Source organism: Cydia amplana, chromosome 11, assembly GCF_948474715.1.
Source record: "Cydia amplana chromosome 11, ilCydAmpl1.1, whole genome shotgun sequence".
Lineage (NCBI taxonomy): Eukaryota > Metazoa > Arthropoda > Insecta > Lepidoptera > Tortricidae > Cydia > Cydia amplana.
In genome coordinates, this window is record NC_086079.1 from 6,461,092 (window position 1) to 6,488,742 (window position 27,651).

General features: G+C 37.4%; 2 protein-coding genes across 2 annotated transcripts in view; both read left to right on the forward strand.

Annotated features, from left to right (window-relative positions):
* The window catches only part of LOC134651902 (protein FAM135A), a 148,906-nt gene that overhangs the window by 51,934 nt on the left and 69,321 nt on the right, over positions 1-27,651 (forward strand). The window lies entirely within an intron of this gene.
* Positions 1-27,651, forward strand: part of LOC134651972 (CYFIP-related Rac1 interactor B) — a 42,420-nt gene that overhangs the window by 5,176 nt on the left and 9,593 nt on the right. The window contains exon 2 of the mRNA XM_063507117.1: positions 22,097-22,228. Coding sequence (XP_063363187.1) covers positions 22,097-22,228 — 132 coding nt within the window. The remainder of the gene's footprint in view (positions 1-22,096; positions 22,229-27,651) is intronic.

Genomic DNA, 27,651 nt, shown 5'->3' on the forward strand with positions numbered 1-27,651 from the left:
TTATCAAAAGTGATTTTTTTGTCAAATAAACTTATTAAATCCTAACACTGCACAACCGACGGAAAGCGGATTGCAACCCGTAGTAACCCTGCAATCTCTTAACGCTTTAAATGCATGTGACAATCATCCAATAAAATGATCACAACTCGAATAGATCGCGTGAGAACCGTTCGAGTGACGTATATACTTCCTTTGGGGGCAACGGATCCATCAATTTAGTTATTGAATTATTGATATGTGAGTTATTGATTCAATTAATTTGCTATCGGGCTGCGCATATCAACTCCTTCCTATTTATAGACGTGATCTGACAGTAGGTATGTAACCTAATTCGCTTGATTACAATGATTACATTTGACTTCGTTTGAGTCACTTGAGTACATCGTTCATTAAAAGGGGTAAGGTGCAAAAGTGTAAACATATTTTTACATAAGCTCCATTTTTATTTTTTACAATGCATCCAAACCATTTTGAGCTTACTTTGGGAGTGGGTCTAGTGTAAAGAATATAATACTCACTAGCTGTCTAGTGTAAGACTATAATATTTATTTATTATTTATTTATATCGTATAATGAAGTTTTCACATAGGTATGATATGCATCTAAGCTTCATAAAACATTGATCAAATTGAACAAAGGGCTAACAGTTTTGCAGTTATTAACAAAGGGTGTTAGTGCTTGAAACCACAAACCGCAAGTACTTATATTTCTTGGACGTACTACGACTATCATATGTTTTTGTATTGTTTGCCCGCATTTTCGTCATAATTTATTTGGTTCAGAAACGCGTCACTTTTCAATTTTCATGTTTGCCATTTGTCACTGTGACAAGGTACTGAATTATATTCTTTGACTGTATTACTTTTAAAAAGCCGTACTCTCTTTTTTTTGAAGAACCCCTTTATTAAAACCGTCGGCGAAACCTCGGCAGGGAGCAGATCTAAATCTACAGCAGGCCCGTTCGTAGGCAGAAATCCTTTTAAAACGATGCCGTGGGCGACCAATTACACTCATTTCAAGGTATTAGAGAGAAAATTTACTGTAATAGAGAGCAGCCTGAAATGAAACCGGTATATTTATGGAAAAATATAAATCCAAACACGTGGACCCAATTATAAGATTATACTGTAAGGCGGGAATCTCATTACATACCTACATGTTCATTGTATCATGCAAATGTCAGGTAACCCACTTATTGTGGGTACGAGTGTAGATTCAAATCAAGGTACGTAGTGCGGACCATAAGTTTCTGGCTTAATAGGTACCTTGGGAAGGAAGGCTTAGGCTATCTATGAGGATTCACGTCCTGCCAGCGAGTGATGAAAATTTATTTATTTTAGTCCGTACGGCTTCAGTAGGTACTGAATATTACGATAATAACCCAATTACATCAAGTAGGTGAGGTTTAATTACTGTTTTATAACAACATTACCATAAAAAGTTACGCCGCAGGACCTAACAGAAAAATTCTAATTTTTTAATTACATAAATGCAGATGCATATTATAGGTAATGACCTAATCAACTACATGCTGTTTCATGCAAGCTCAGTTTAATGGAGCTAGTGAGTAGCAGAGTGTTGATGGCTGCAATATTGAACACTAACGACCCGCCCCGGCTTCGCACGGGTAGTTCAATGAATTTACACAAAACCTTTACAAATTATACACCAAAACCTTCCTCAAGAATCACTCTATTAATAGGTGAAAACCGCATGAAAATCCGTACAGTAGTTTTTGAGTTTATATGATTGATGATTAGTTTAACTTATATCGAGGCACAAATACTGCTACATATGTTATTCTGACAAGGAACTGTAGAAATATTTATTCATATATAATATAAGGTACAAAAAAATGACAAAATAAAAAAAAAACAGGAACTGTTGATGAGTATGATATGTCACCAATATTTCCTTTGTTGCTTCATATTGTCATATAAGGTGCAGCAACACGGTGCGGTGTGGGCATTGCCTATATATGCATTTCTCGTGTATCTTTTCTACCTAGCAACATATAGTTATGCAAAAAACAAGTAGGTAAGCTGACCAATTTATTTCAACCAGGTCACCAAATAATCCTTTAGGTATAGTTAAACCATAAAGCACAGGCCACATGTTCTCTTTGAAATTGTCGCAGTCGCAATCAACCATTTCACAATACTAGAGAACAGCATGACTTGCCCTGTTTAGCTATTAAATATACAGCAGGCCCATCCCGATCCAGTATAACTTAATTAGTCTCAAGTTCTATTAAAACTAACTGTTTATACGACCTTTTGGAAATGCTGTGGCATGTGCGCAGTGCGCCTTTCGCAATGTGATCATCCCAACAGACCATATTACGCAGCTGCTAACAAAGACCGTAAGTACATATAAAGCCCGTACTCTGTTGCCTTTTTGCTCTGGACCGCATAGCTTAACAGCTAAGGGTGTTATTGCAAAATTTGCAAATGCTTGTCGGTTCGCACTACTTACTATGATATTAATTTAGTTGTGAGTGTTTATGGGTCTTCAATTTAATGTTATTGTGTCTGAGTTCCGTCATCGTTGACATTGAGATATTTGAGATCTTAATTCTTCCGAACCATGACACTCTCTGGCCAAGTCAAGCCTAGCCGAGATGACAATCGTTGACAGAAAATGCCAACCGAAACTTAAATAATGTATGGAAATAGTCACGTGACTTTTCGTAGAATCTGTCATCCCATTACGTTTTTTCTTTTCGTTTCGCGTTTGTCGATGTACGATTGTCATATTAGCTGCGTCTCCTGATCAGAATTTCTGATATGACCGGAGTAACCCTTAGTTGTTCCAGATCGCCTGGTTTAGCTAAGCGTTGAACTCGAATGCGTTTGTTAAGCAATGAGAACACACGGTTAGCTATAATACCTTATTTACTGCCCGGCGATCTAAAGCTAGATTTTCGCCCGCTATCCCGATTCCGCGATGTCGTTTTGCGTGCCAGCTACGTGCTCAGCCTTGTGCCAAATTAAACGGAAAAAGGCACAGGAGAATGCACTTAAAAGCGGATTATAAAGTGACATGAAGTGCATAAAGGAAATACAGAGGGCCGTCAAAAAAAGTCATCTGCATACATCACGCCGGCGCCTTCTTTATATTTTTTATTAGCTCGTCTCGTTCGGTTTTGTTTCTGTTTTAAATATGCTTCATTCTTACCTGATTGTTACAAGAAAAAGCTTATTTGTGTGTTAGTTTAAATTAGATACAGTTGGCTACTTGATTATTAGCAGAAAAAAATGTTAATTTTTATTGCCCACATACAAGATTTTGTCGTAAAAGTTCATAGAAGAGTGAGACAGTTTTCGAACAGATGCCACGATGTAATCTCATCACTGAACTCACAGATTTAGGGTAAAGAACGAAACGTCCAGCTGTTAAAACACGACAACTAAGTAAACATATTATTAATAGGAACTTTACACCTGCCTTTTGGACTTCTTTGTGAACCTATAAATAGCAGGATAACGTTTATTTCAAGCGAATTGTGGAACTGGTTGAGTAACAGCTGCTCCATGACTTGGCAGGTGCCACGTTCTTCAGAACTCCACCAAAACCAATATGTCCGAAACTTATACTGGCTGTATAAGAACATACGACGTTTCAGTCCAGGACAGCGGAATAGCTCTCAAGAAAGGCTTGCAAGGTCGCCGTCATAAAAGGTCCTCGTGCAACTGCCATTATTCATCGTGAATGCAACGTCGGAATTTGTAGCCGCAGTTGGCATTAATCATATCTGTCAAGTGAAATGGCAGGTAATTTAGTTTGTTGCTTTGTCATTCTTATCAAAGTACGAACTTTGCAAAATCGTTTTGTTGGCTAATGATTCCCAAGTTGTCCAACCCAATGATGAAAGTGTTTATTGTGTTTGAGCATGTGTTTGTTTGTAGGTGTAGGTACCTAGGTAGGTAGCGTAGGTACGCTAAGTTCCAGCACGTACTTGACTCAAAGATGTCTGCTTTTCCCTAGTGTTTCTGAAAGTTTGGAGCTTTCGTTAACAAGTTAGTAACAATAACAAGTTAGTAACGAACTTTTATATTAATAAATCAATCTACTTTGCTTAACTAAATATTTCGGTGTCTATTTACTAATGATCTTTTAAAAATAGCAAAGAGTCTACCATCATCAACTAATGATTGTTGTTTTGTCTAGCATTAGTTACTTAAATCTCTTGATGGATAAACTAATTACCTTTATAATATAAAATACGGAGTAATTAGAGGCTGTATAATAAACAGCTACCTACTTAATTACATAAATAGATTTCAGTAAATTATTTAGTAGTATTATAGTTTTAATGTATCCTTGTTTTGCCTTATCAGGGCTCATGTGAAAAACATACATAATATTTTTAATTTTATTTATAATATTATAAAGAATTATGAACTAAACTGATCTAAGCATCCATCTAGATTACTTACCGTTCCAAATTTGTTTTATCTGACGACGTCGAGCCTTCACAAAGCTCTATCTCGAAAGATTAGATAAAAAAAATCCTTAATACATGCAGCATAAGACTAATTTAGAAGCTGTCACAAACAAAGCTTCCTCAAAAGCTTTTGTCATCTTAATACAAAACCCCTAAATAATTAGTGTTTTAACAAGACCACGGACTTGAAAACTGACTGGGACGGGCCATGATCGCGCATAAATTTGTCATAAGCCGTGATAAAAAAGCGGGGGCTGGTCGCTGATTAAAATGAATGATTTCATCCGACATAATGATGTTACTTCTTTCTTTCATGCCGAGGCTGAATATACGAGTATTGCTTGTGCATACTGTGCCGTCTGTGGCATAAGATAACAGTTTTGGAAATGTTTGGCTTAGGTACGGTCGGTGTAGGAGTGGCCTTTGATTCTTGGCATAAAATATGCCAGATCTGGCATATTTTCACTTGCTTTGGCATCAAAGTTTTCCATTTAGCATCTGGCATATTTTTTAGCATATTTGGTCTAAGTCAAGTTTGCACCAACTTGGCAGCAAAAATATGCGCCATCGCCTTATGTGGTTCATATTTTCATATTAACTTTGACTTGTGTAGGTGGATGGGCGGATGGATGTCGACGGACTATAATAAATTCAAATTTTCTATGGGACGATTGCCTTTCGCGCCTACATTTTTTAATTTTGCCGCTTTTTTCTACTGACGGAAATGGCTTGACAGACTATAAATAACAAACAACGGTGTATTTTACTGCATATTTTAGACACCATTTGTTTTTAAGTGCCTTTTTCAAAGTGAAATTTTAACTTTTTTTTTTTCAAAAAATATTAGCATTTTTTTGGCATATTCTAGATTTATTTTCATAATCCGAGTTGGCAACACTGCTTTGATTGTTGTTGATGTTGTTGAACTTGCTACTTAACAACTGGCCACATCAAAATACTTCGTGGAAAATAATTATTAGCTGACAGCCTAACCTTACCCATGTTTGAGTTCCAAATGACCTAACATATAAAAAAAGTAAAATTATAGGAATGAGTTTTATTGCATACTCTCTTCAATTTGCCAAGAAATATTTGATCCCTAGACATCATATTGCCTTCCAAAGGGGTAGTATGATCATTATTGTATTTTTTTTTTAAATAATACACGTAGGTATTTATATAAACAATATAGGTATCCTATACCGAGTACCAATTTATTTATTATCTCTAGCATAATCAATAAAAAACTTGAACTAGCATACCTTTTCATAAATTACGCTATTTCCAAAGTTCTAAGAAAAACAAACCCTTTTTCTCCACAACACTCGACTGCGAAAACAAAATAAACATTGTAGAAGCAGACTTTGTATAACATTGAAGCGCCTTGATACCGAGATTGATATCATAGTATAAATAATAAGTGTAAGGCCTGAGTGGACGCTCGAAGCGGAGCGTTCGGCGGGGCGTGCAGCGTGGCGTCGGGCTCACAAGTAATTTGAGCAGCGTGCACTAAGGACGCTCCTATACGCTTGCATCTGTTTAACATGCACGTCGCACGCCCCGCCCTGCTGCACACCCAACTCGAGCGTCCACTCAGGTCTTACTCTAATAGGTACTTCGTACCATCGCCCACACTGTTAACTGACAGTTCGTAAACCTTATTACATAAGGCATAAGGTCCACCGATGGACAGTTAAGAGTGTTGCTGTTTGTACAGAAGTCTCACTGTCTAACAAAACCGATCGATAATTGACAGCTGAAGGTCACGAATCATGTAGGGTTGTCAAATATGCACGTCACTCTCGCTCGGTCAATTATTTTACTTGTGATCGTGACGAAAAATAACAAGCAACATTGTGACAAAGCCTGAAACCTAATAAGTTCTAACAATTGAGTGATCTGATATACCACTGTTTGAGTTAAAGGGGCAATGTTTCCTTGCCAACTAACTGGACTAAATTCCCAACGCTCACCAACCGAGCGAGCACTCGTCTAATTTCAAACCAGTGATTTTCTTTATTGTGGTCTAAAGCTACCTAGAATGTACTGACATACATTTTAAACCGACGTCCAGTACCTAGTAAAATCTGTATTTGAGAGAAAGTTTAAATTCCTTTATATAATTAACTTCTAGTTACTAGAACATTAAGTATATACAATAGCTCAGATCCCAATTAACACACTATTATATATATACGGGCGTCACGCGACGAATCAATTAAATAAGACAAACTAGGATATGTCTTCATATCTTAGACATAAAGTGACAGCCACTACTCTACCTGTTCGGTATTAAAACCTTTTTCGTTTTAGTTATATTGATTTTCTACATTTAAAACATTGACATATTAAAAGAATGTGACTTTTCTATTTAGATTTGCACCATACCACGATAATACGTGTTTAAATAATTACATAATACATAATCCACTTCATTTTTCGTCCTTCGAGCCGGATGAATCCAATCCAGTAACACGGGGTTATTCCCATTAGTTATGTACCACCAGGACAATATCATAGGTACTTATTTGAGAAATCTTCAACATGCATTTGTTAGACGCGGTTTTATCACTTATCCATGGATAAATTCATCATCTCGTTAGACAAGTAAGGGCGATAGTGACGCTGACGGATGCCTCCGCCCTAGCCACACGATAGTAATAGTTTATCGCCCTAACTGATAGATATCTGAGGGTTTCGGTACCTCCCATGGTGTGGAAATTTTACGTTCATCGTTTGGTCCAGAAAATGGATTTCCTGCTAGCTTAGCGGGCGGTAACAAATTGCTGCTTGTGAGTTCAAGCCCATTTCTGGCCATACGCACTTTGCTACAATTAGCCAGTGACGAAGGCGAACGTTTCACTTCTGCTGCTGAAGTTGTACGTCAAGGCATCTATATGGATGATACAACCACAGGCTCTTATTCTAAAGTTGTACTCTGTTCATGTTAACCACCCCGCTTAGTAACTTACTGTTACTTAGTACATCTTATTGAGGACACTAAGTTCTCGCCTAGCACAGACGTTTCCGCCTAACTTGTGCCAGCACAAACTTAACCATTCATTCGAATTGGCACTTGGCACACTGCAGAATATTAATGGCGTTGTCGGAATTAAACGCCAGGCCGTGAATACAATGGCTAAATCCTGCGTGAAAATACCTAAATGAATGCCTATGTGAGTTAAAAAGGAGACTGCGATACCTAGTTTTTGGAAAAACACAGGAGTTGACGTTATTGAAAACTTAGGCGGACCCTACCATCTGTATTTTTGCAGATTTTGCAACCGATATTATCTTATTAATTTCTAGTGTGTACAAAGATATAGTTTTGAATTTTTCGTAGTTTATGAGAAAAAACCGGCCAAGTACGAGTCGGACTCGCGCACGGAGGGTTCCGCACCATCAACAAAAAATAGAGCAAAACAAGCAAAAAAACGGTCACCCATCCAAGTACTGTCCCCGCCCGACGTTGCTTAACTTCGGTCAAAAATCACGTTTGTTGTATGGGAGCCCCACTTAAATCTTTATTTTATTCTGTTTTTAGTATTTGTTGTTATAGCGGCAACAGAAATACATCATCTGTGAAAATTTCAACTGTCTAGCTATCACGGTTCGTGAGATACAGCCTGGTGACAGACGGACGGACGGACGGACAGCGGAGTCTTAGTAATAGGGTCCCGTTTTTACCCTTTGGGTACGGAACCCTAAAAAGACGGCAATCTGTCACACTCAATATGGTGTGTTTGGTATTATAATTGCCAAATGGGCCTCGGACTCTTTTGATGCGACGGGGACACACTTCTGATACGCTAATATCGAGACATCTTCATGTTTTCCTAGTGGCTAAAGGGGATAATCAAAATCAACAATCAAGAATGTATTACCTTACACATTTGATTCAGCATACAACAACACTGCAAAAGGTGCATCGGACACTTTTTTTCAAGGGTTTAATTGTTTTCTGTTGCCCGAGTGACTCAACACGTAGATTTATTCGCTAGGTGCACGACTGGTGCTGCCCTTCATTTTGTCGGACTTTCTACGTTAAATCTTATGGAGTAAAATTAGTTCAAGCGGCTGCCGCTAGTACTAATGTCAGACATTCCATAAGATTACCTGTGTTTGTGACGATCAGCGCCACTTCCCCCTCCACCGACTTCGCACCTTGCCAATATGTGGTAGTTTTGCAACTGACCTAGGTCCCCGGTGTGCTTTCGTGATAATGATAAATGCAATAATACGGTTTATAGCTACCGTAATTTGGAGTTAATGCTCCATATAAATACCTGGGTTATAGCCGTCGGTAGTCAAGATAATCTTAGGTGGTATAAAGTGAGCAATATCCATTTGAATAGTGATACACTTAATTTATTAAATGCGAGCCTTTTATCCGATTAAAAACGTTAAAACATAGTAAGAATAATAAAAAAAAACATAACCTCGGCTGATTACTTTAAAACCCTAAGGCTATCTACACATACGGGTTCTGATAGGTACTCGTATGTACAGTCATACATAATCATTCAAATCAACACTGTAATAGTTATGACCATTCGCGGAAATTAATGATACCACCCGGGCAGTTAGATAATTACGTCAAAAACATAATCCGGTCTACGCGTATGCGAAAATTACGCATACCTAGTTGTGTGATGGATAATGATTATAAAAAAACAACGGGTTGCACTCAGGGAGTGCCGGCAGAAGTGAAAACTCAATGACTAGTGCAAAATGCACTATATATAATTGAGGTTAACGCCATCTAGCGTTAGCGTTAATTACTTGAAACCCCTAAGCACATCACGGTTAGTACTCGAGTTATATTAATACCAGTTACAGCTAAACTCACTAGATGGCATTTAAATCACTAAAGAAAAACTCAATGACATTACATGTAACAGTTTTTCATGTAAGTAATTTCATTGAGTTTTTCTTTATTGATAATTTGATTTAAATGCCCTCTAAATGAGTGGCCATCTAAATCTTACGGTCACGTGATCGTCTTACGCTGTCTCGAGTTTAACATTTGTCCCCACCTCTTAAAGTGCACAGCGCCGCTAAAGAAGTTTTCACTTCAATAATCTTAGATAGAAATTAATTAGTATGTGTGCTCTTATTGTTCTATAACTTTTTATATGTATATACTTAGTTATAGTACCTAGTTAATAAGAAAAGTTTGCATGCTTCTTTGAGTAAATGTACGCCCTTAATTACCTACTGTCCAACTATGTTTACCACTACATGTTTGCAAATAAATATCTTTATCTTTTATCTTTGTTTTTTTGCGATGTCCGCCAGCTGTACGCAAGAACGCTGCTAAATATGTAATCTTAGAAGTCAATTTCGCGAATATATGCGAATCTCAGCAAATGCTTAGCTACTAATATCATTTTATACAACTATCTGAAGACAAAGATCGGACAGATATTTCCTGAATGACTCAAGAAATCCCGCTGAAACCATAAATTAACAGAGAATCACATCACAATGATCCGTAATCCATCCGGCCTAAATCTTCACACAATAATAACTCTTATCTCCCAGACATAAGTTCCAAAACGTCCACACTACATTTAGTCATCGCGCAGCAGATGTCTGCAGCGTGGAACAGAGTTAATGGTGCATGCAGGACGTTGCACCGGCAATGCATGCTTTCTGCTCTCTGTAACCCTGTTCTGCAATGCATCTACTGTTCCGGACTGCCTGTGTATATGTAAATATGTTCAGATTTTTTTAAGTGTGTTTAAAAAGCTGTCCGACCGACAACGAGAGAGCGAAGTAGCGATCGTCTATTTTCTTGCGCAAGATTCGTCTTCAAACCAAAATTCAGTATCCTACAATTCTCAGAAATATTGAAAGATTAGCGTTAGTAAGTGACAATATATCGTTGTTCGAAACTTTCGCATACGATGGAATTTTATACGAGTGGACAATGTTGGGAAAAGCGAAACTCTATACCAAATCAATTTTAGCAAACCGAGTTACTAAGCTGATGGAGTGGAAAATTGACGTCACAGATCCAATTTGTAGCGAGCAACATTGATCAAAAAAATAACGTGCGCGGCGTAACCCTTCCTTTACACCAAGTACCTATGCTTTATATAAGATTTTTTTTTATTAATTCTTCTTCCTCGCGTTATCTCGGCATTGACGAAGGCTCTAGTTTTTACGAAAGCGACTGCCATCTGACATTACAACCCAGAGGAATCTAGGCCTTATTGGGATTAGTCCGGTTTCTTCACGATGTTTTCCACCGAAAAGCAACTGGTAAATATCAAATGATATTTCGTACATAAGTTCCGAAAAACTTATTGGTACGAGCCGGGGTTTGAACCCGCGTCCTCCGGATTGAAAGTCGCACGCTCTTACCGCTAGGCCACCAGCGTGCAGCGCTTCATTCATATACATATTGTCCATAAAATAAAATCTTTAAAATATGTCTATCCTTTCCTTCAACCAAGCAACCTACATACTTATTTACATATGTACAGAAACATTGAGAGAGTACAACACAGCAGACGACTTTGTTTAAACGGGCTTCTTAAAAGTTCCCCTCGATTCGGGCAACTTTGTGTGTTGGCTGCCAAGTACCTTAACTTCTTGTTTTCTTGTCGCGTCTTGTAAAAGCTTGGCTCTCTCGTCTAATAAGTAAACAACTATCCTGAATCTGCATAAGGAATGCCTAATCACTACATAGTATAAAATAAAGTCTTTCCCGCTGTCTGTCTGTCTGTCTGTATGCTTAGATCTTTCAAACTACACAACGGATGATTTTTTTTAATAGATAGAGTGATTCAAGAGGAAGGTTTATGTATAATTTGTTAACCCGTGCGAAGTCATGGCGGGTATTATAAATGCAAAAGTCCCTGTCTGTCTGTCTGTTACCTCTTCAGCTTAGACCGCTGAACTGATTTAGATGAAATCGGGTATGTAGATAGTATAAGGCCCAGCAAGGACATAGGATAGTTTTTATCAGTCATCATCAGTATCAGGGATGTTGCGGATGCAGATTTTTTGACATCCGCGGATGCGGATGCGGATGCGGATATTTAAAGGCTCACATCCGCGGATGCGGATGCGGATGCGGATGTCAAGATTAGGTACTTAGAAAACGTCAAATATTACATTTTAGTATATTTTTATTAAAAATAAAACGAAACGTTTAGTATTTGAGCAAGAATATAGGTGCGTTATATATAATAAACAGTAACTTCGCCGACTTTTCTGGATCTAGACGATTTCGTTATAGGTAATGACGAAATTACCTAACACTTACGCCGCCGCTAAGACCGCATCGATTTTATGCGGATGCGGATGTTGAAAATAATGCGGAAGTTCCGTGGTTGCGGATGCGGATGCGGATGTTCGCAACATCCCTGATCAGTATTACACGCAGACGAAGTCGCGGGCAGAAGTTAGTATAATATTATATGATTAAAACGAAAACGAGATACTTACTTCTACATTTTTATTTACACTTACGCCTTTAAAGCGCAAAAAAAAGCCAAGGTAGTGAGTTTAAGCCTCCTTGACGATCAGTTGTCCCAATAATTATAGTTCGGAAAAAAATACCAAAAATGGGTCAAAAGTTGTGTTGTTTTGTTTCTAACCTGTATTGCGTAATAAAGGGTTAAATATTGAGTTCTACTAAGATAGGTTCGGCTGATAATGGTGTAAACAACACATTGTTTTTTACATGCAATTTCCTGTTAAGCGTAATTATGAGTTTAGCAACTATTTTATTTCCATATATGCATATTATTTCCTTGGTTGGTCGTTATAAATGTGTCATTCGTATGGAGCATGACTTGGTGTATTTATTAGCATTAACCATTATTGTGGTGTTATTATTTCCATTACTGTGGCGTGCAATACAATTACGATTATTTATTAACCATGAATCATAGATCGGTGTTTAAGTCTCCTTCGCTTGACGAAAGTTTGCTGAGATTGCTTATTAGTAGATGTGTTTTTGTCACTTAAGACTGATTGCTTTTCGCAAAATTACGTCCACTTTAACTGTAAAAAGAGTACGATGAAGGTCCTAAATATAATGATTCCGACTTTAGCTGTATTTTTTTCGCACAACTTTTCATCAAAATTTACTTGTAAATTACTCTAATATTTTTACTGTAATGCCATCTAATTACAATAGTCTAAAAATACCTTTCGAAAAGCCCCTAACTTAACCTATGCCTAATATGTATATTGCTTCTAAAAGTGTTCTAAACATTATCACACGTCGTGCGCCTAGCTACGTAAGTAGAGGTCGTGGTGGCCACTTTTCTGAGCTTCGCTTTGAAGAGTTCTCAGCCCAGGCACGTTTGCACACTAGTCGAGAATCGAGATACTTGAGACAATGCAGACAGGCCTGACACAATCAGGTGAATAGATAAAATTAATGTATATTTCACTAATCCTGTTAAATTATACTTGGTCAACCAGAACCTGACAGTAGAAAAAGGCAGCAAATTTGAAAAATGTAGGCGCGAAGGGGTATCGTCCCGTAGAAAATTTGAATTTCGCGCGTTTTTTTACTGACAAGATTTGGTTGACCAGCTATATATAGAGTCCATCTAGTCACTAGATTGACTAGATTCTAGTGAGAGAGTGTAATAAACGTAATATTTTCATAGAAGTTTGATATTAATGATGACATTGTAGTGTGTGATAATCACTAAGAATGTCTAAGAGTTACTAGATAACATTGATCACAATCCATACAGAGTCACAACACACGTAATTAAACGCGAGATGCCCGTGAGGAATTCCAACAATGGAGAACTCTTCCTTCTTCAAATCAGAGACGAACAAATAAAAGACTGTCGATCTGTGCGAAGTTACGTCCATTATTAAATAAATATTGTAGGACATTCTTAGCACCAGCAGACGCCGGACGCGACCTACGGCGTTTGTTGCAGACCAGCAAAATATGTTATGGGTACTCAGACAACGATATATACCGATGACAGTCTATTTTACGAGTTTTACGACATGATGGAATAATTGATTGAACTCCTATACTCGATGTGCCATACTACGTAGTTCATACTGCAAGTGTCATCACTTTTAACATCAATAAATGGGGGAAGGACTTAAAATCAGCCTTATTCTTGAATAACAGGCGCAATTAGATAACTTCTAATAGGTAGGTCTTTATATAGGTATATATGGAAATGGATGGTATGTATGGTGCCCAGACTGGGCACCATATCGCATGAAGGTGACCTGGGGAGCATTTTTTACTTATATATTTTTGTTTAAGATTTGTTTTATTTTAATTTTAACGTTTAGTTTCTGTTTTTCTCCATTTTGTTTGTCACAACTTGAATACGATTCGCCGGAAACCGTTTTCCGTTTACCCGGACCGGGCCGAGGCCGGGCGTTCCGGAAGATTCTATCACACAAACACCTTATGCGAGACTTTCCAGATGATAAACTTTCAACTGCTTGCAATTTAAACCTATCTTATATGCCGTTTCCCCGAAGAAAGAAAATCCACCGACAGTATTGCAACAACATGTTGTATCAACATGCATGGTAAAATCCAATAAATAATCCAAAATTCCGTATTGCACATTAAATATGTACTTTTGAATCTACAAATTAGTTTCCGTTAAGATTTAAGATTCACACCGGGCCAAGGCCAATCGCTCCGCGACCTTTTCTCTATCGGATCTTTAAGCCCTTGCTACACGGTCGCCGACAAGCCCCCAGACAGCGTGGCCTTGGTCCGTCCCGGACCGTGTAGACGGTTGTTTCCAACAAAATTTGACCAAAACTGACCAAGGTCAGACCAAGGTCAGACGGTTAGTAGGCTTGTCGGCGACCGTGTAGCAAGGGCTTTAGGCCCACACGAACATTATTAGAGATTATTGAGTAAGTAAACACACGCTTTAAACACCTACCGTTTATGGCAAAGCATTGCTCTATTAATCACCTCTTCTGATGTATAAATTAACTGTGTTAGCATCGCAATAAAACCACATAGGCAATGTAAAGTGTAATTAAGATTACAGTACTTCAAGCACGCATGATCGACCGCCTTCCATTAGCTTCTGTTAGAGACCAGTTATTAATAAAAACACACTACCAGACACTTCTCCTTTTTCTACTATCCATAAATATGCTTAATGACTGGAGTTGACACAATAGCCAAAGTCACAGTGATTATGAATGTAAGAAGTACAGTAAGCTGCACAGATAACTGACCCTCTTATTCTAATGATGTACCAATTAACCAAATTTGCGTTCTCATTCTCATCATAGTTTTAAATGCATTGGAAAGGTCTTAACTCCATATTTTGTAGGACGCTTAGACTTCTACGTAACGCTATTTATTTTTATTACTACATGAGATAGCGATGGCATAACAATTTTATGCAGATATCAAAGCTTCAATATGAAATAAACATCTGAAACCTCGTTAAATAGCGCTTGATTGAGGCAGATCATGAATGTTAGTTATTAAATAAGGTTGACAGTCTTTATTACTAACATATCACTGCTTCTATCAAATTAACACTAGTTATAGTTAATTTACTTGTTAGAATTGAGTGAATTACGCTTGTTCGTCGCAGTGGTTTTATTTGTCTCATTGAACTGAAAGCTCATAAAATATGGGTTGGGTCTTTTATGACGACTATAAAACGTACCGATTGAAAAAGTTGCTGTTTTCAGTACCGTTGGGACTGCACATGTTTATAGTATGTATAACTTATTATATGGAGCCCATGGGGCTATTTGGGCTTGAAACTGTTGACCCTATATTTTAAGCTGTTTGCGTGATAAATAAATAAGAATATTATAACTAAAGGAGACTTACTAGCATTTAAATTAATTTTTGATAATTACCTTCGACTGTTCAGCTAGATACCGCTCATATACCTAGTCCCGTCAAAATAATTCGTTTGGGCCTTTATTTTTTCGACACCACGGGAAAATTATCGAGGAACATAATAAAATTGAGGTATCATACAATTACAAATTACTTAAGGTTCATAACGGTGTGAAAACTCGCACGTACGACTTAATTTCTAAGCAACACTACAACTGGTAAGTATACCTGGCTACATTTTCACACTCTCTTTACTACGTATACCCACTCATAACTTGGCTTCCCCGTAATTATACAATTAGTGTGAATCATGTGGACAAGCTGTCCTGATCAGCCACGATAAGATTAAGATGCATGGTGCGTGCGCGCCGTGGGGGTATGGCCTATTTATAGGCCGCTTCGGGAAAAATGTACTTCGCAAAGTACAACCATAGAAGAACACACAAATGTATAAATAAATGTGATTTAGTTTATGGGAGATGTTCCACTTTGAAATAATCGTAGTGACGGGATTTACTACGACTTGTTGGTGTTTCTATTGAGTTTATGGTTTTTAAACCATCAAAATGAAAGAACAATCAATTTGATAAATACCACAGATACAGTTTTATACTACGCCCAGTTGGATATCATTAATAGTTTAAGTACCTTAAATTCTCATTCTAAATGTTAAGTATAAAATTTGCAATGTCCAAGGGTCCCTTTAGGGTCTCATGCTTATCTTTAACTGTACCTAATTGTACTGTCATTCCTCTCATACTATTACGAACGCTATAAAATAATTTATCTACTAACCGTAAATACTGCTCGCGACTTTCGTAAACCTAGACATAAGTTGGCTGTATAAATCAATTTTATTTCGCTCTCCAGAGAAATTGATATTACGAATTAAGCTTCTAAAAGGCATGAACGATTCATAATGTTCTAGAACTTACAACCATTTCCAATTTTCCACCACAGGGAAAACCCTTACAATATTAATTATATAGCGTGACTCACGGTCTGCTCGATTCAAAATGAATTCATTTTCATAAATACTGTCAAAATAACGGAAAAGCATTATTCATTATGTTGCCTATTTCGGAAGTATCACAGCCACGTGGTTAACTTTTAATTACCGTAATGTTAAAAAAGTCTTATTTTTACTAGAATCAGTATTTAGGTACTTATGCCTTTATTGACTGTGGCAATAGGGTCCTCACCTAATTAATGGGTATGAAAGGGAAACCGTGTCAAGGGTGTGATATTTTCAACTTGAGGCACATATTTAATAATAAATTAGCTGGATTAGAGTTAAAGTTTTGAAAATGGCGCTGTTTAAAACCTAAATGGAATACAAAGAAAGTTAAATGTTACACTTCAATGCTAAAGTGTTTAAATAAGTAAAATAATTAGAGTGTGGATAATATGGATAATGACGTCAGTAGTCACTTCACCATCAGATATCAACATGAAAATAAAAAGCCTAGTTTAGGTACAGTCGCATGTTTTAATTTATGACCCATTTTTGTTCCTTGTCACAGTGAAAGTCGCTAGAGACCTCATGCTATTGTCACTGTGACAAGGTACAAAAGTGGGTCATAAATTAAAATATGCGACTGTACCATTGTTTTTTTTAATCACCTTCAATTCCAAGAAGGTACTACACCTTACGTGTCGGGCTTTTTGTGAACTTACTTCATCATTACGATCAGGGATGTTGCAAATATCCGCATCCGCATCCGCAACCGCGGAACATCCGCATTATTTTCAACATCCGCATCCGCATCCGCATAAAATCGATGCGGAGCTTATGCGGATGCGGATGTCGAACAAGTCGGTACAGGAACGTCTTAGCGGCGGCATAAGTGCTAGGTAATTTCGTCATTACCTATAACGAAATCGTCTAGATCCAGAAAAGTCGGCCAAGTTACTGTTTATTAAATATAACGCACCTATATTCTTGCTCAAATACTAAACGTTTGGTTTTTTTTAATAAAAAAATACTAAAAATGTAATATTTGACGTTTTCTAAGTACCTTATCTTGACATCCGCATCCGCATCCGCATCCGCGGATGTGAGCCTTTAAAAATCCGCATCCGCATCCGCATCCGCGGATGTCAAAAAATCTGCATCCGCAACATCCCTGATTACGATTATGATTATTAAGAAAGGATATCCTTAGAGATATAGATCAGGGATGTTGCGGATGCCGATTTTTTGACATCCGCGGATGCGGATGCGGATGCGGATTTTTAAAGGCTAACATCCGCGGATGCGGATGCGGATGCGGATGTCAAGATAGTACCATAAAAAACGTCTAATATTACATTTTAGAAATTTTTATTTCAAAAAACCGGCCAAGTGCGAGTCGGACTCGCGTTCCAAGGGTTCCGTACATTAAGTCCCACTCACGCTGGACTGCTCATTTCTAATAGGTTTTTTTGGTTAATAACTAAATTACCTAGCAGTCTAGCACTTATACCGATGCTAAGACGTTCCTGTACCGACCTGTTCCACATCCGCATCCGCATTAAATCCGCATCGATTTCATGCGGATGCGGATGCGGATGCGGATGTTGAAAATAATGCGGAAGTTCCGCGGTTGCGGATGCGGATGCGGATATTCGCAACATCCCTGATATAGATAGGCTTCGGGATATCGGGCTTTGTCAGTAATATAAAATAAAAGTCGGCATGTGGCCACTCATCTATCTCCTAGATATGTGTTCTATTTGCAACTTTCAGCAAATAGTTTATCCATCGATCCTTATACGACGCCTCAATCGACAAAAACCGTCCAAAAGTACTTAACTATTTATTTTTATCACGTAAAAACTGATAATGCATACCATATTTAATAACCCATCAATAACCCAATACCAATACATTTTTACATGGATTATTTAGCATGGCGAAAACCCCGAACAAGCAATAATTGCCGTCCCCGCTGCGATATAAATTCCCGATAAAGGATATCACCGTTTGACCCGTTACGGGCAGGAACAGTCGGCATAATTGCTTACATTCGATTCGTTACTACCGACCCGAGGATGCGAATCCTTATTCGGAACATTTACACAACTCTTTTGACGATTGAATCCGACTAATGGGAGTTTGGAAATGAAAGATCGGAAAAATACTTGTTTAGAAGGAAAGGAAGGGTACTTACGTAGAGATAACTAAGCCAAACGGTTAGGAAAATAATAACTTTAACTCCCCTGGCTAAGTAATGATGTAAAATACTGACAAGTGTGTGGGGAGATTTCGGAATGTCATGACCAAACTAGAATGAACGTTAATTGGATTGTCATGACAAGTCATGTCATTATTCATGATAGTGTCGGGCTCGCATTAAAAGCAAGGGTGTTTGAAAGCGAGAAAAAGTTTACAATGTTCCAAGCAGCGCCACTTCTTGTAAGAATTTCTTTCGTATATCCTAGATAGATAATAGAAATGCTATAATGAGGCCTATATCACCCGTGTCATAAAGGCGAATGGATTGACATCTCATCCACAAACATTGGCTCATTAAGTAACAGGTATCATTGTTTCCACGCTGCAACACTGTCCATCGGTGGTCATTATGCCTTTTTAATAAGTTTACGAATTGTCAGTTACCAACATGGACGATGGTACACAAACATATCTTTCCATGTACCTACTTACTGCTAAAAGTGTAGGTACTCTTCTCGTAGTCGGGTAAAACTGACCACATAACTTTTACACAGCCTTTGTCTCAAGTTTTCATTTTTTCCTATTTCACGTTCTCATAGCCCAGAATCAGGATGTGTTCGGCCCAAGCGACTGAATTACAATTGCTTCCTGACATTGTTGATAAACGTTCCACAGCGAAGTATTCACCAAACAGTTTCTATGTACAGCAAAAAGAGGACTGTTTGATGTTATTACTAGATAATTAAACATTAGACGCACGATAATGACACGGTTAGCGATAACTATGGGTGAATTTATTGTGTAAATAGAACTTTCACGCGGAGGCGTTTTTAGGGTTCCGTAGCCAAATGGCAAAAAACGGAACCCTTATAGATTCGTCATGTCTGTCTGTCTGTCTGTCCGTCTGTCCGTGTATGTCACAGTCACTTTTCTCCGAAACTATAAGAACTATACTGTTGAAACTTGGTAAGTAGATGTATTCTGTGAACCGCATTATGATTTTCACACAAAAATAGAAAAAAAAACAATAAATTTTTGGGGTTCCCTATATTTAGAACTGAAACTCAAAAATTTTTTTTTTCATCAAACCTATACGTGTGGGGTATCTATGGATAGGTCTTCAAAAATGATATTGAGGTTTCTAATATCATTTTTTTCTAAACTGAATAGTTTGCGCGAGAGACACTTCCAAAGTGGTAAAATGTGTGTCCCCCCCCCTGTAACTTCTAAAATAAGAGAATGATAAAACTAAAAAAAATATATGATGTACATTACCGTGTAAACTTCCACCGAAAATTGGTTTGAACGAGATCTAGTAAGTAGTTTTTTTTAATACGTAATAAATCGCCTAAATACGGAACCCTTCATGGGCGAGTCCGACTCGCACTTGGCCGCTTTTTGAAACATACAGTTATTAGGTATCATTATACCATTACACTTTTTGTATAATGATAATACACATAGTAATTACACACAATGTGTGTTTTTATGTAGTGGTGAATAAACTTGCTAGAGATACCGAAGATTCACAGAGCTTTATATGGACAAAAAAGGCCCTGTTGTTCACTTAGGAAGCTTAGGTCAACATCAACACATACAAAGTACGACGTACGTATACGTACTACGTAACTAGTGTCTGTGCGGAAAGAGAAGAGTCGTAGAATGTATGGGCTCCCCTACATTTCACGAGTCTTCTCTTTCCGCACAGACTCTAGTAACTACGTTCTATTAATTAAAAAAAAACGCAGCATTAGAATGAACTCAAAATTACACTGATTTAAACTTTCACGATTTTTTCAACATTATTAAATTGTACAACGGGACTTAATCGCGTATCTAAATTTTTAAGATTTACGGCGTTGTCGGCGACGGGGACAACGCCGTCCTCGAAACGTCGGAGGTAAATCTTAAAAATTTAGATACGCGATTAAGTCCCGTTATACAATTTAATAATGAACTCAAAATTTTCAAATAAAAAAGGGAAACAAACAGTACGCGTTTTCTGAGAACCTCATACCGTAGCATAGCAACGTGCATATGACACCTTTGGAGTTTTATTACTTACTTAAGTTGTACAGTTGTCGCAATGCTATAATCATGGTACTTACTTATAAAACAATTTGGCTGCATAATGGCCGAGTAAAAGCTTCCAAAGTTCGAGTAATGTTAGCAAAGTGGCGTCAATGCCGATGGCAATATTTCTTTATTAGCGTCTATATTCGCCGGGGATGGCTGGGGTTGGATTCTATTATATCTCACAATAGCCTGCCAAACTGCACTTAGCGTGAGTTGCGCGAGATTACTCTCGGAGGCGTATTTAGTATCATCATTTCATTAGCTATTGCCGTCATGTTCCTTACAGTATACACGTGTTGAATAAAATATAGTCGGTACATGATATGCGCACAAATTTTCTTAAATACAAAATTATCAAAACATGATCTTATTTTGGGAGGTATTAGGTATACGTTTCCAAGTCTATCTAAACTTTTAATTAGGTACTTTGCTGAATTCAAGTTCAAACTCGGTCAAATCATATTAAATCCAAACAATGTAAACAAAGCCTTATTAATTTACAAACTTCAGCTTTCCTTCAAGGACTGTATTCTGTACTTTCTTTAGATTATATTTTGTACCCTTGACATGTACTCAAAGAATTGAGGTCAGTGCATAAGTGCCCTGGGTCAGACAGTACTTGACGCCTACTCGATGTGAAACAGCGACCTCTATTGGTGATGCTATTGTTTGATATATTGCAAAATTTATGTTATTTACTGCGTTGCTTTCATTACTAATCAGACATACGCTAATGATAGAAACCATTAATTTTCGCTGAACATATTAACACAGTTAAAACGGAATAGCTCTTAAAGTCCTCTCATTGTTTGTGACAGTATTTTAAAACAATTTTTAAATGCTGCGATGAGCTATAGTTACAGTAAAGCTATTATAGCTATAACTTTTAAAATTAAAAATATGATTATTTGTCTTTCGTCGTTTTTTGTAGAAGCCATCTAGAGGTTATTTTGTTATCGTAGTTGCATAAACAACAAATGTCAAGATTAATTACCAACAAAATATAAAACGCACCCACCTAAGAGCAATAACATAATTAAAGTTAAGAAACGTAATAGTCACTGTTAATCCTTGCTTTTTGGCACCCAAAACATACTAATCTATCCGAAACACCGCATGAACATAAACACAATAAAGACCCCTGAAATGAAAATGGGAAATGTAAGACAAAATGAAAACGTAAAAGCGGATTAGCCTGCGCTGTGATGAAGGCTTTATGCGGACTTTTTGAGGAAAATCGGAATCCCACGTAGGATAAGTTGACCCAATACGGCGATGTAGGTCGTTTTCTGACGTATTGTACTTTTTGCCATTCTTTGGTGTACTGCGTCCAGATGAGCCAGATGCTTTTACGGTTTTATCTCCTATCCATGTAGATTGTGTATTTACACATATTGATAACATTTGATATTTATCAAAAACCAAAACCGAGTTTAAGACACGGTTGATATTACCAGCAATAGTTAGATTTGGCTACATCCTGATAATCAGTTCAGTGCAACAGCCCTAATTTTGTTACCTATTTGTACAATACCTGCCCTTTAAACAAACTGCTAATGTAAATATTGATTGTCCTCAGGTAGTCCCGCGGTTACTGGGCTCGCTAGTCGGCGGAGCCATGAGCCCGACGCAGCACCTCGAGCAGCAACAGGCCCTTGTCAAGCAGTTCGCTGAAATACTGGAGTTTGTGCTTAAGTTCGATGAATACAAGGTACAGTTCCATTCACAACAGACGCCTAATTCACTTCTTCTTCTTCTTATTTAAGAGCTGTGTTCTTGTCGGTGGAGCAATCTCCAAGTCATCCGGTCCTAATTCACTAACTTGACTAAATCAACAAATACATAGGGAAAGTAGCATTACTTCTTCTTCTTATGGTGTCGTCTCCTGCCGGAGGTTGGCTTTCATTAGGGCTATTTTATACAAAGTAAGAGACTTTAGTTTTAGAGGATACCCCAAAAGTTTCTGTTTGTAGTAATTCTGTAGAGCGGTCACCACGACACAGGCCTAGCCTAGTGTGGGACTACTGAGCTAGTTATGTAATTTTATCTTTTTCTTTTAATAAACGAATTTTTATTTTATTTTCACTTTTGACGCTGCAGCTCGAAACAGCTATCAGGAACTCCTTTTGAACCAGCATCTGAGGCTTTTGAGCCACGAGGTAACGTCTTTATCCACGTTTTCGTTTGCCTTGGATTTTCCCCTGTATTATCAGCTGGAGGAGTGTATTTGTCATTTCGTAATACATGACCAAAGTACTGCAGTTTCCGAATCTTTACGTAGTAGTATTCCAGGCATTCCAGCCCGTCATTACTTAGTATGTACTTAGCTGTAGAATACGCTCGTATTAAGACAATGTGGCCATCTAGAAATGGACCGGTCTGAATCTGTATTGTGTTCGCAGTTTGCACTTCGCACTCGGCTGAGTTCTGAGTCGGCCTTGTGAAATACTTAAATCTAGTTCTAGTCCTAATATACTTGTATTACGTATATAAAAATGGACAGGGACTGTAAGGCGAGTCCTTTGGTAGCTGATAAATTGATAATCATTAGACCGCTTTTTTTTCCGACGGCAAATATTGATGTTAATTAGAGTCGGACCAACCTAACTCTGCATGGCATTTGCAATAACAAAGCGGTTATGTCATCATTAATGTCAAATTTCTATGAAAATATGACATTCATAATTAGACTTTTTCACTCTGTTCCGTTCAAGTCGGTGCAATGCAGAGTTAAGTTAGACGGACATAAATGTAACGGTGTTTCCTAATATAAACAATATTCAAAGTTTACGGTTAAAAGTTTTAAAGTAATATACCTATTACGGACCCTAATGACCGCCATTTTCAGAAAATCTATATAATTATCAAACCTGCTCACAAAGTTTCACGAGTAAATCGGTTAAGAAAAGCGACCTGTAGAGAACAACACCGGCACAAACAGCTGGCAACACATACGTAAGCATTATTGCCCAAGCTAAAACCGACCTTTCGCTTATTACAATGTAAACCAAACAAGGTAATAAAATACTCTATTTAACGTGCATAGCTACCCTACCGTGTTTACGCTGCGTAAATTAAATACATCCTATACCACATTGCCGATATCAAATGACACAATGACACACCAATAAAAAGTGGGAGTTATCTCGCTGTCAAAGTCACGCATGTTGACAATCCATTCGATAAACGATAGACAAACTGACGTCTACAGCGGCGGTAGCACGGTCGCATTTTTATCACTTGTCACCATACATGTCACGTTCTAACAAGTATGTAAGTGCGAAAGTGACGGACATAGTGACAGGCGATAATTTGATGAGATTATCTCGTTATGGTATTATTGTACTTTTTATAGTATTGTATCTTTAGTTATTCTTCATGTCATTTGATACTTTTACGTAAAAATGCCTATGAAATAAACGGCCATGGCAGACTGAAAAACAGCCGTGACAATCGTTTGACTTTGCGCTACGACAACGAAACGCTATTTGTCTCTTATCATTATCACTCTTCCGTATTAGTGCGATATAGAGACAGATAGCGTATCGCTGTCGTAGCCCATATGATTTTCATCTTGGCTAGGCCCCAGTGGCGGAGCGTCCATAGAACTCGATTCCCATCGGCTTGCCTATTTAGAGACATCTGAGCCTTTATTCTAGAAATTCCAAACAAACGGCAAGCGAAATAAACTTCGGCTTACCTAGTAAACATTTTTGGCACGCCGCTACTGCTAGGCCCACTGTAAAATACTAAATGTAAATATTTTCAAAATTGGTTTATTAGGATTAGAAATGAGGATATTATGTATAATTTGAGGTATATTTTACAAAAAAAAATTAAACGGTATTGTATCTGGAGAAGCCCAAACTTGGTATGTTTTGAAAAAAATGTTTTTATTATAATTTAAAAATAAAAAAAATGACTGAAATGTAATGATTTGATATATTTTTAAATCGGCTCAGAAAGCCCTTTCGTTTAATACCACACTCGATAGGTTTCTGAACATTTTCTCTCTGAACTCCTCTCGTTTTTTAGGGTTCCGTAGCCAAATGGCAAAAAACGGAACCCTTATAGATTCGTCATGTCTGTCCGTCTGTCCGTCTGTCTGTCCGTCCGTATGTCACAGCCACTTTTCTCCGAAACTATAAGAACTATACTGTTGAAACTTGGTAAGTAGATGTATTCTGTGAACCGCATTAAGATTTTCACACAAAAATAGAAAAAAAAACAATAATTTTTTGGGGTTCCCCATACTTCGAACTGAAACTCAAAAATTTTTTTTTCATCAAACCTATACGTGTGGGGTATCTATGGATAGGTCTTCAAAAATGATATTGAGGTTTCTAATATCATTTTTTTCTAAACTGAATAGTTTGCGCGAGAGACACTTCCAAAGTGGTAAAATGTGTGTGTCCCCCCCTGTAACTTCTAAAATAAGAGAATGATAAAACTAAAAAAAATATACGATGTACATTACCATGTAAACTTCCACCGAAAATTGGTTTGATCGAGATCTAGTAAGTAGTTTTTTTTAATACGTCATAAATCGCCTAAATACGGAACCCTTCATGGGCGAGTCCGACTCGCACTTGGCCGCTTTTTTTTATTTGTTGGTGCTTCGGGTCAAATTGTTTCAAATGTCCTAAAGATCAATCGTACCGATTGTCACCTGTACCTTTAACATTATTTGCAGCGTTTTTTGTCCTCGCTCGACAGTGAAATTGGTACCGTCGACATCAAATATACAAGCGGCTAAGGTGCTCTAATTTTCTGAACATGAACTCTACCGCTTTGAGAATAGAGGCGTGTTCGGGTGTTTGTGAGCATGTCGGCTGCTCCCATATTTCTGACTGTGACACCATTGAATATTGTTGTAAGTCACCATTGTAGGATCCTTTATGTCGCAGGGACTACGAACGAGCTGATTATCATTGTTTACGGGTTATTTATTGTTGTTTACAAGTGGTTCTGTTAGAATTCACTCGAGTGAATGTTTGTGGTCTCTGGAACACTCGTTGTTGAATTCACATTCGAGCTGTAGAATCGGGATTAATCAACCTTTGAGATGTTCACAACTTTGGGAACAAATCAAATTATTTTGTTAAATATTTTGATTTGTGTTTTTTTAGGGTTCCGTAGCCAAATGGCAAAAAACGGAACCCTTATGGATTCGTCATGTCTGTCTGTCTGTCCGTCCGTCTGTCCGTCCGTATGTCACAGTCACTTTTTTCCGAAACTATAAGAACTATACTGTTGAAACTTGGTAAGTAGATGTATTCTGTGAATCGCATTAAGATTTTCACACAAAAATAGAAAAAAAAACAATAAATTTTGGGGGTTCCCCATTTAGAACTAAAACTCAAAAAATTTTTTTTCATCATACCCATACGTGTGGGGTATCTATGAATAGGTCTTCAAAAATGATATTGAGGTTTCTAATATCATTTTTTTCTAAACTGAATAGTTTGCGCGAGAGACACTTCTAAAGTGGTAAAATGTGTGTCCCCCCCCCCTCTAATTTCTAAAATAAGAGAATGATAAAACTAAAAAAAATATATGATGTACATTACCATGCAAACTTCCACCGAAAATTGGTTTGAACGAGATCTAGTAAGTAGTTTTTTTTAATACGTCATAAATCCCCTAAATACGGAACCCTTCATGTGCGAGTCCGACTCGCACTTGGCCGCTTTTTAAGTAGGTAGTCACATATATATAAATTATAAACTGAAAAAAATGTCATATCATTTATTAAAGAAAAAGTGACGAAGCCCTATGAAGGCCGGATTCGAACCGGCGTCTTTAGCAATCTGGGCTAACGCCTTTTTTTTTAACGCCTGCTTAGGGATGTTACCTACCCTACCCCTACCACAGCGGTTCTCAATCTTTTTTTTGACGGAACCCTTTTGGAAAGCGAAATACTTGATGGAACCCTACAATAAAACAATAGTTTTTAGAAGTGTATTTTTTTTTATCAATAAGCATAATAATTATGCTTATTTTATTATTCTAAATTATTCTAAATTCTTGCGGAACCCCTGCAGGGGTGTCGCGGAACCCTAGGGTTCCGCGGAACACACTTTGAGAATGGCTGCCCTACCAAGTACTAGAAAGTGAAATAGAAAAGTATTCATAAATATTTCACTTTTGTCATAACATTCATAACTACTATTCTCGAAAATATAGAACTACACTAACAGTCAATATCGAAACTGACAAATTATTGACGTTCAATTGTTATGTAAACATAACAAATGTCAATCTATTAGATCATTTGTCTTAATTAACGTTTGAAAATGAAATCATTTTTAATAGATTTGATAGCCGTTCAAATCGCAGTTATTTCATAATTTCTCATAGGAACATGAGAACTAATTTTCTGACATAAAAAAATAGTGGCTCCGCTGTCTACAAAAAAGTAGGTAGTGTAGCAACTTAGCTAATAACATATTGCTGCTCCAAATTGTAAGAACCTCCTAGCCCGGACTATTTCTCACATGGTAGGTATGGACACCTACATACAAATAAATCATTTATCCTTACACCTTGTGTTTATTTCTATTATAAATACCCATTAGAACGTTATCGGAACAAATAGCAATCAGTAACGTGGGTCCATCTGACCCTGCCACGAAGTCGTTGCACCCTGACTCATACGATAGGACGAAACAAGCATCTGCCAGCATTTGAAAATTGCTCTTTTCGACATTATTAAGCCGTACCTACTTGGGCGTTTTTTTTTGTTGTCCCCTACACTTTTTTTTCAAATTTGTGATTTTTTTATGTTATTTCTACTCAGAATCACGAGCTCTTTCTATCCTAATAGGAGAAAAAAAGTGTCCCAAAATTTCCATACATTTTTGGATCTTTCCATTCCGCGACCGCCATACAAAGTCTATGAAAAATGGTGACGTAATGGAAATAAAAACCTAGGACACTTTTTTTCTCCTATTAGGATAGAAAGAGCTCGTGATTCTGAGTAGAAATAACATAAAAAATCCCAAATTTGAAAAAAAAGTGTAGGGGACAACAAAAAACTACGGAACCCTAAAAAAAACGCCCACTTCCTATTTTGAATGAGGTAAAAAATCTGATGATAAAAGAAAGGTATTATGTTCTTAAAATTTAGTAGTG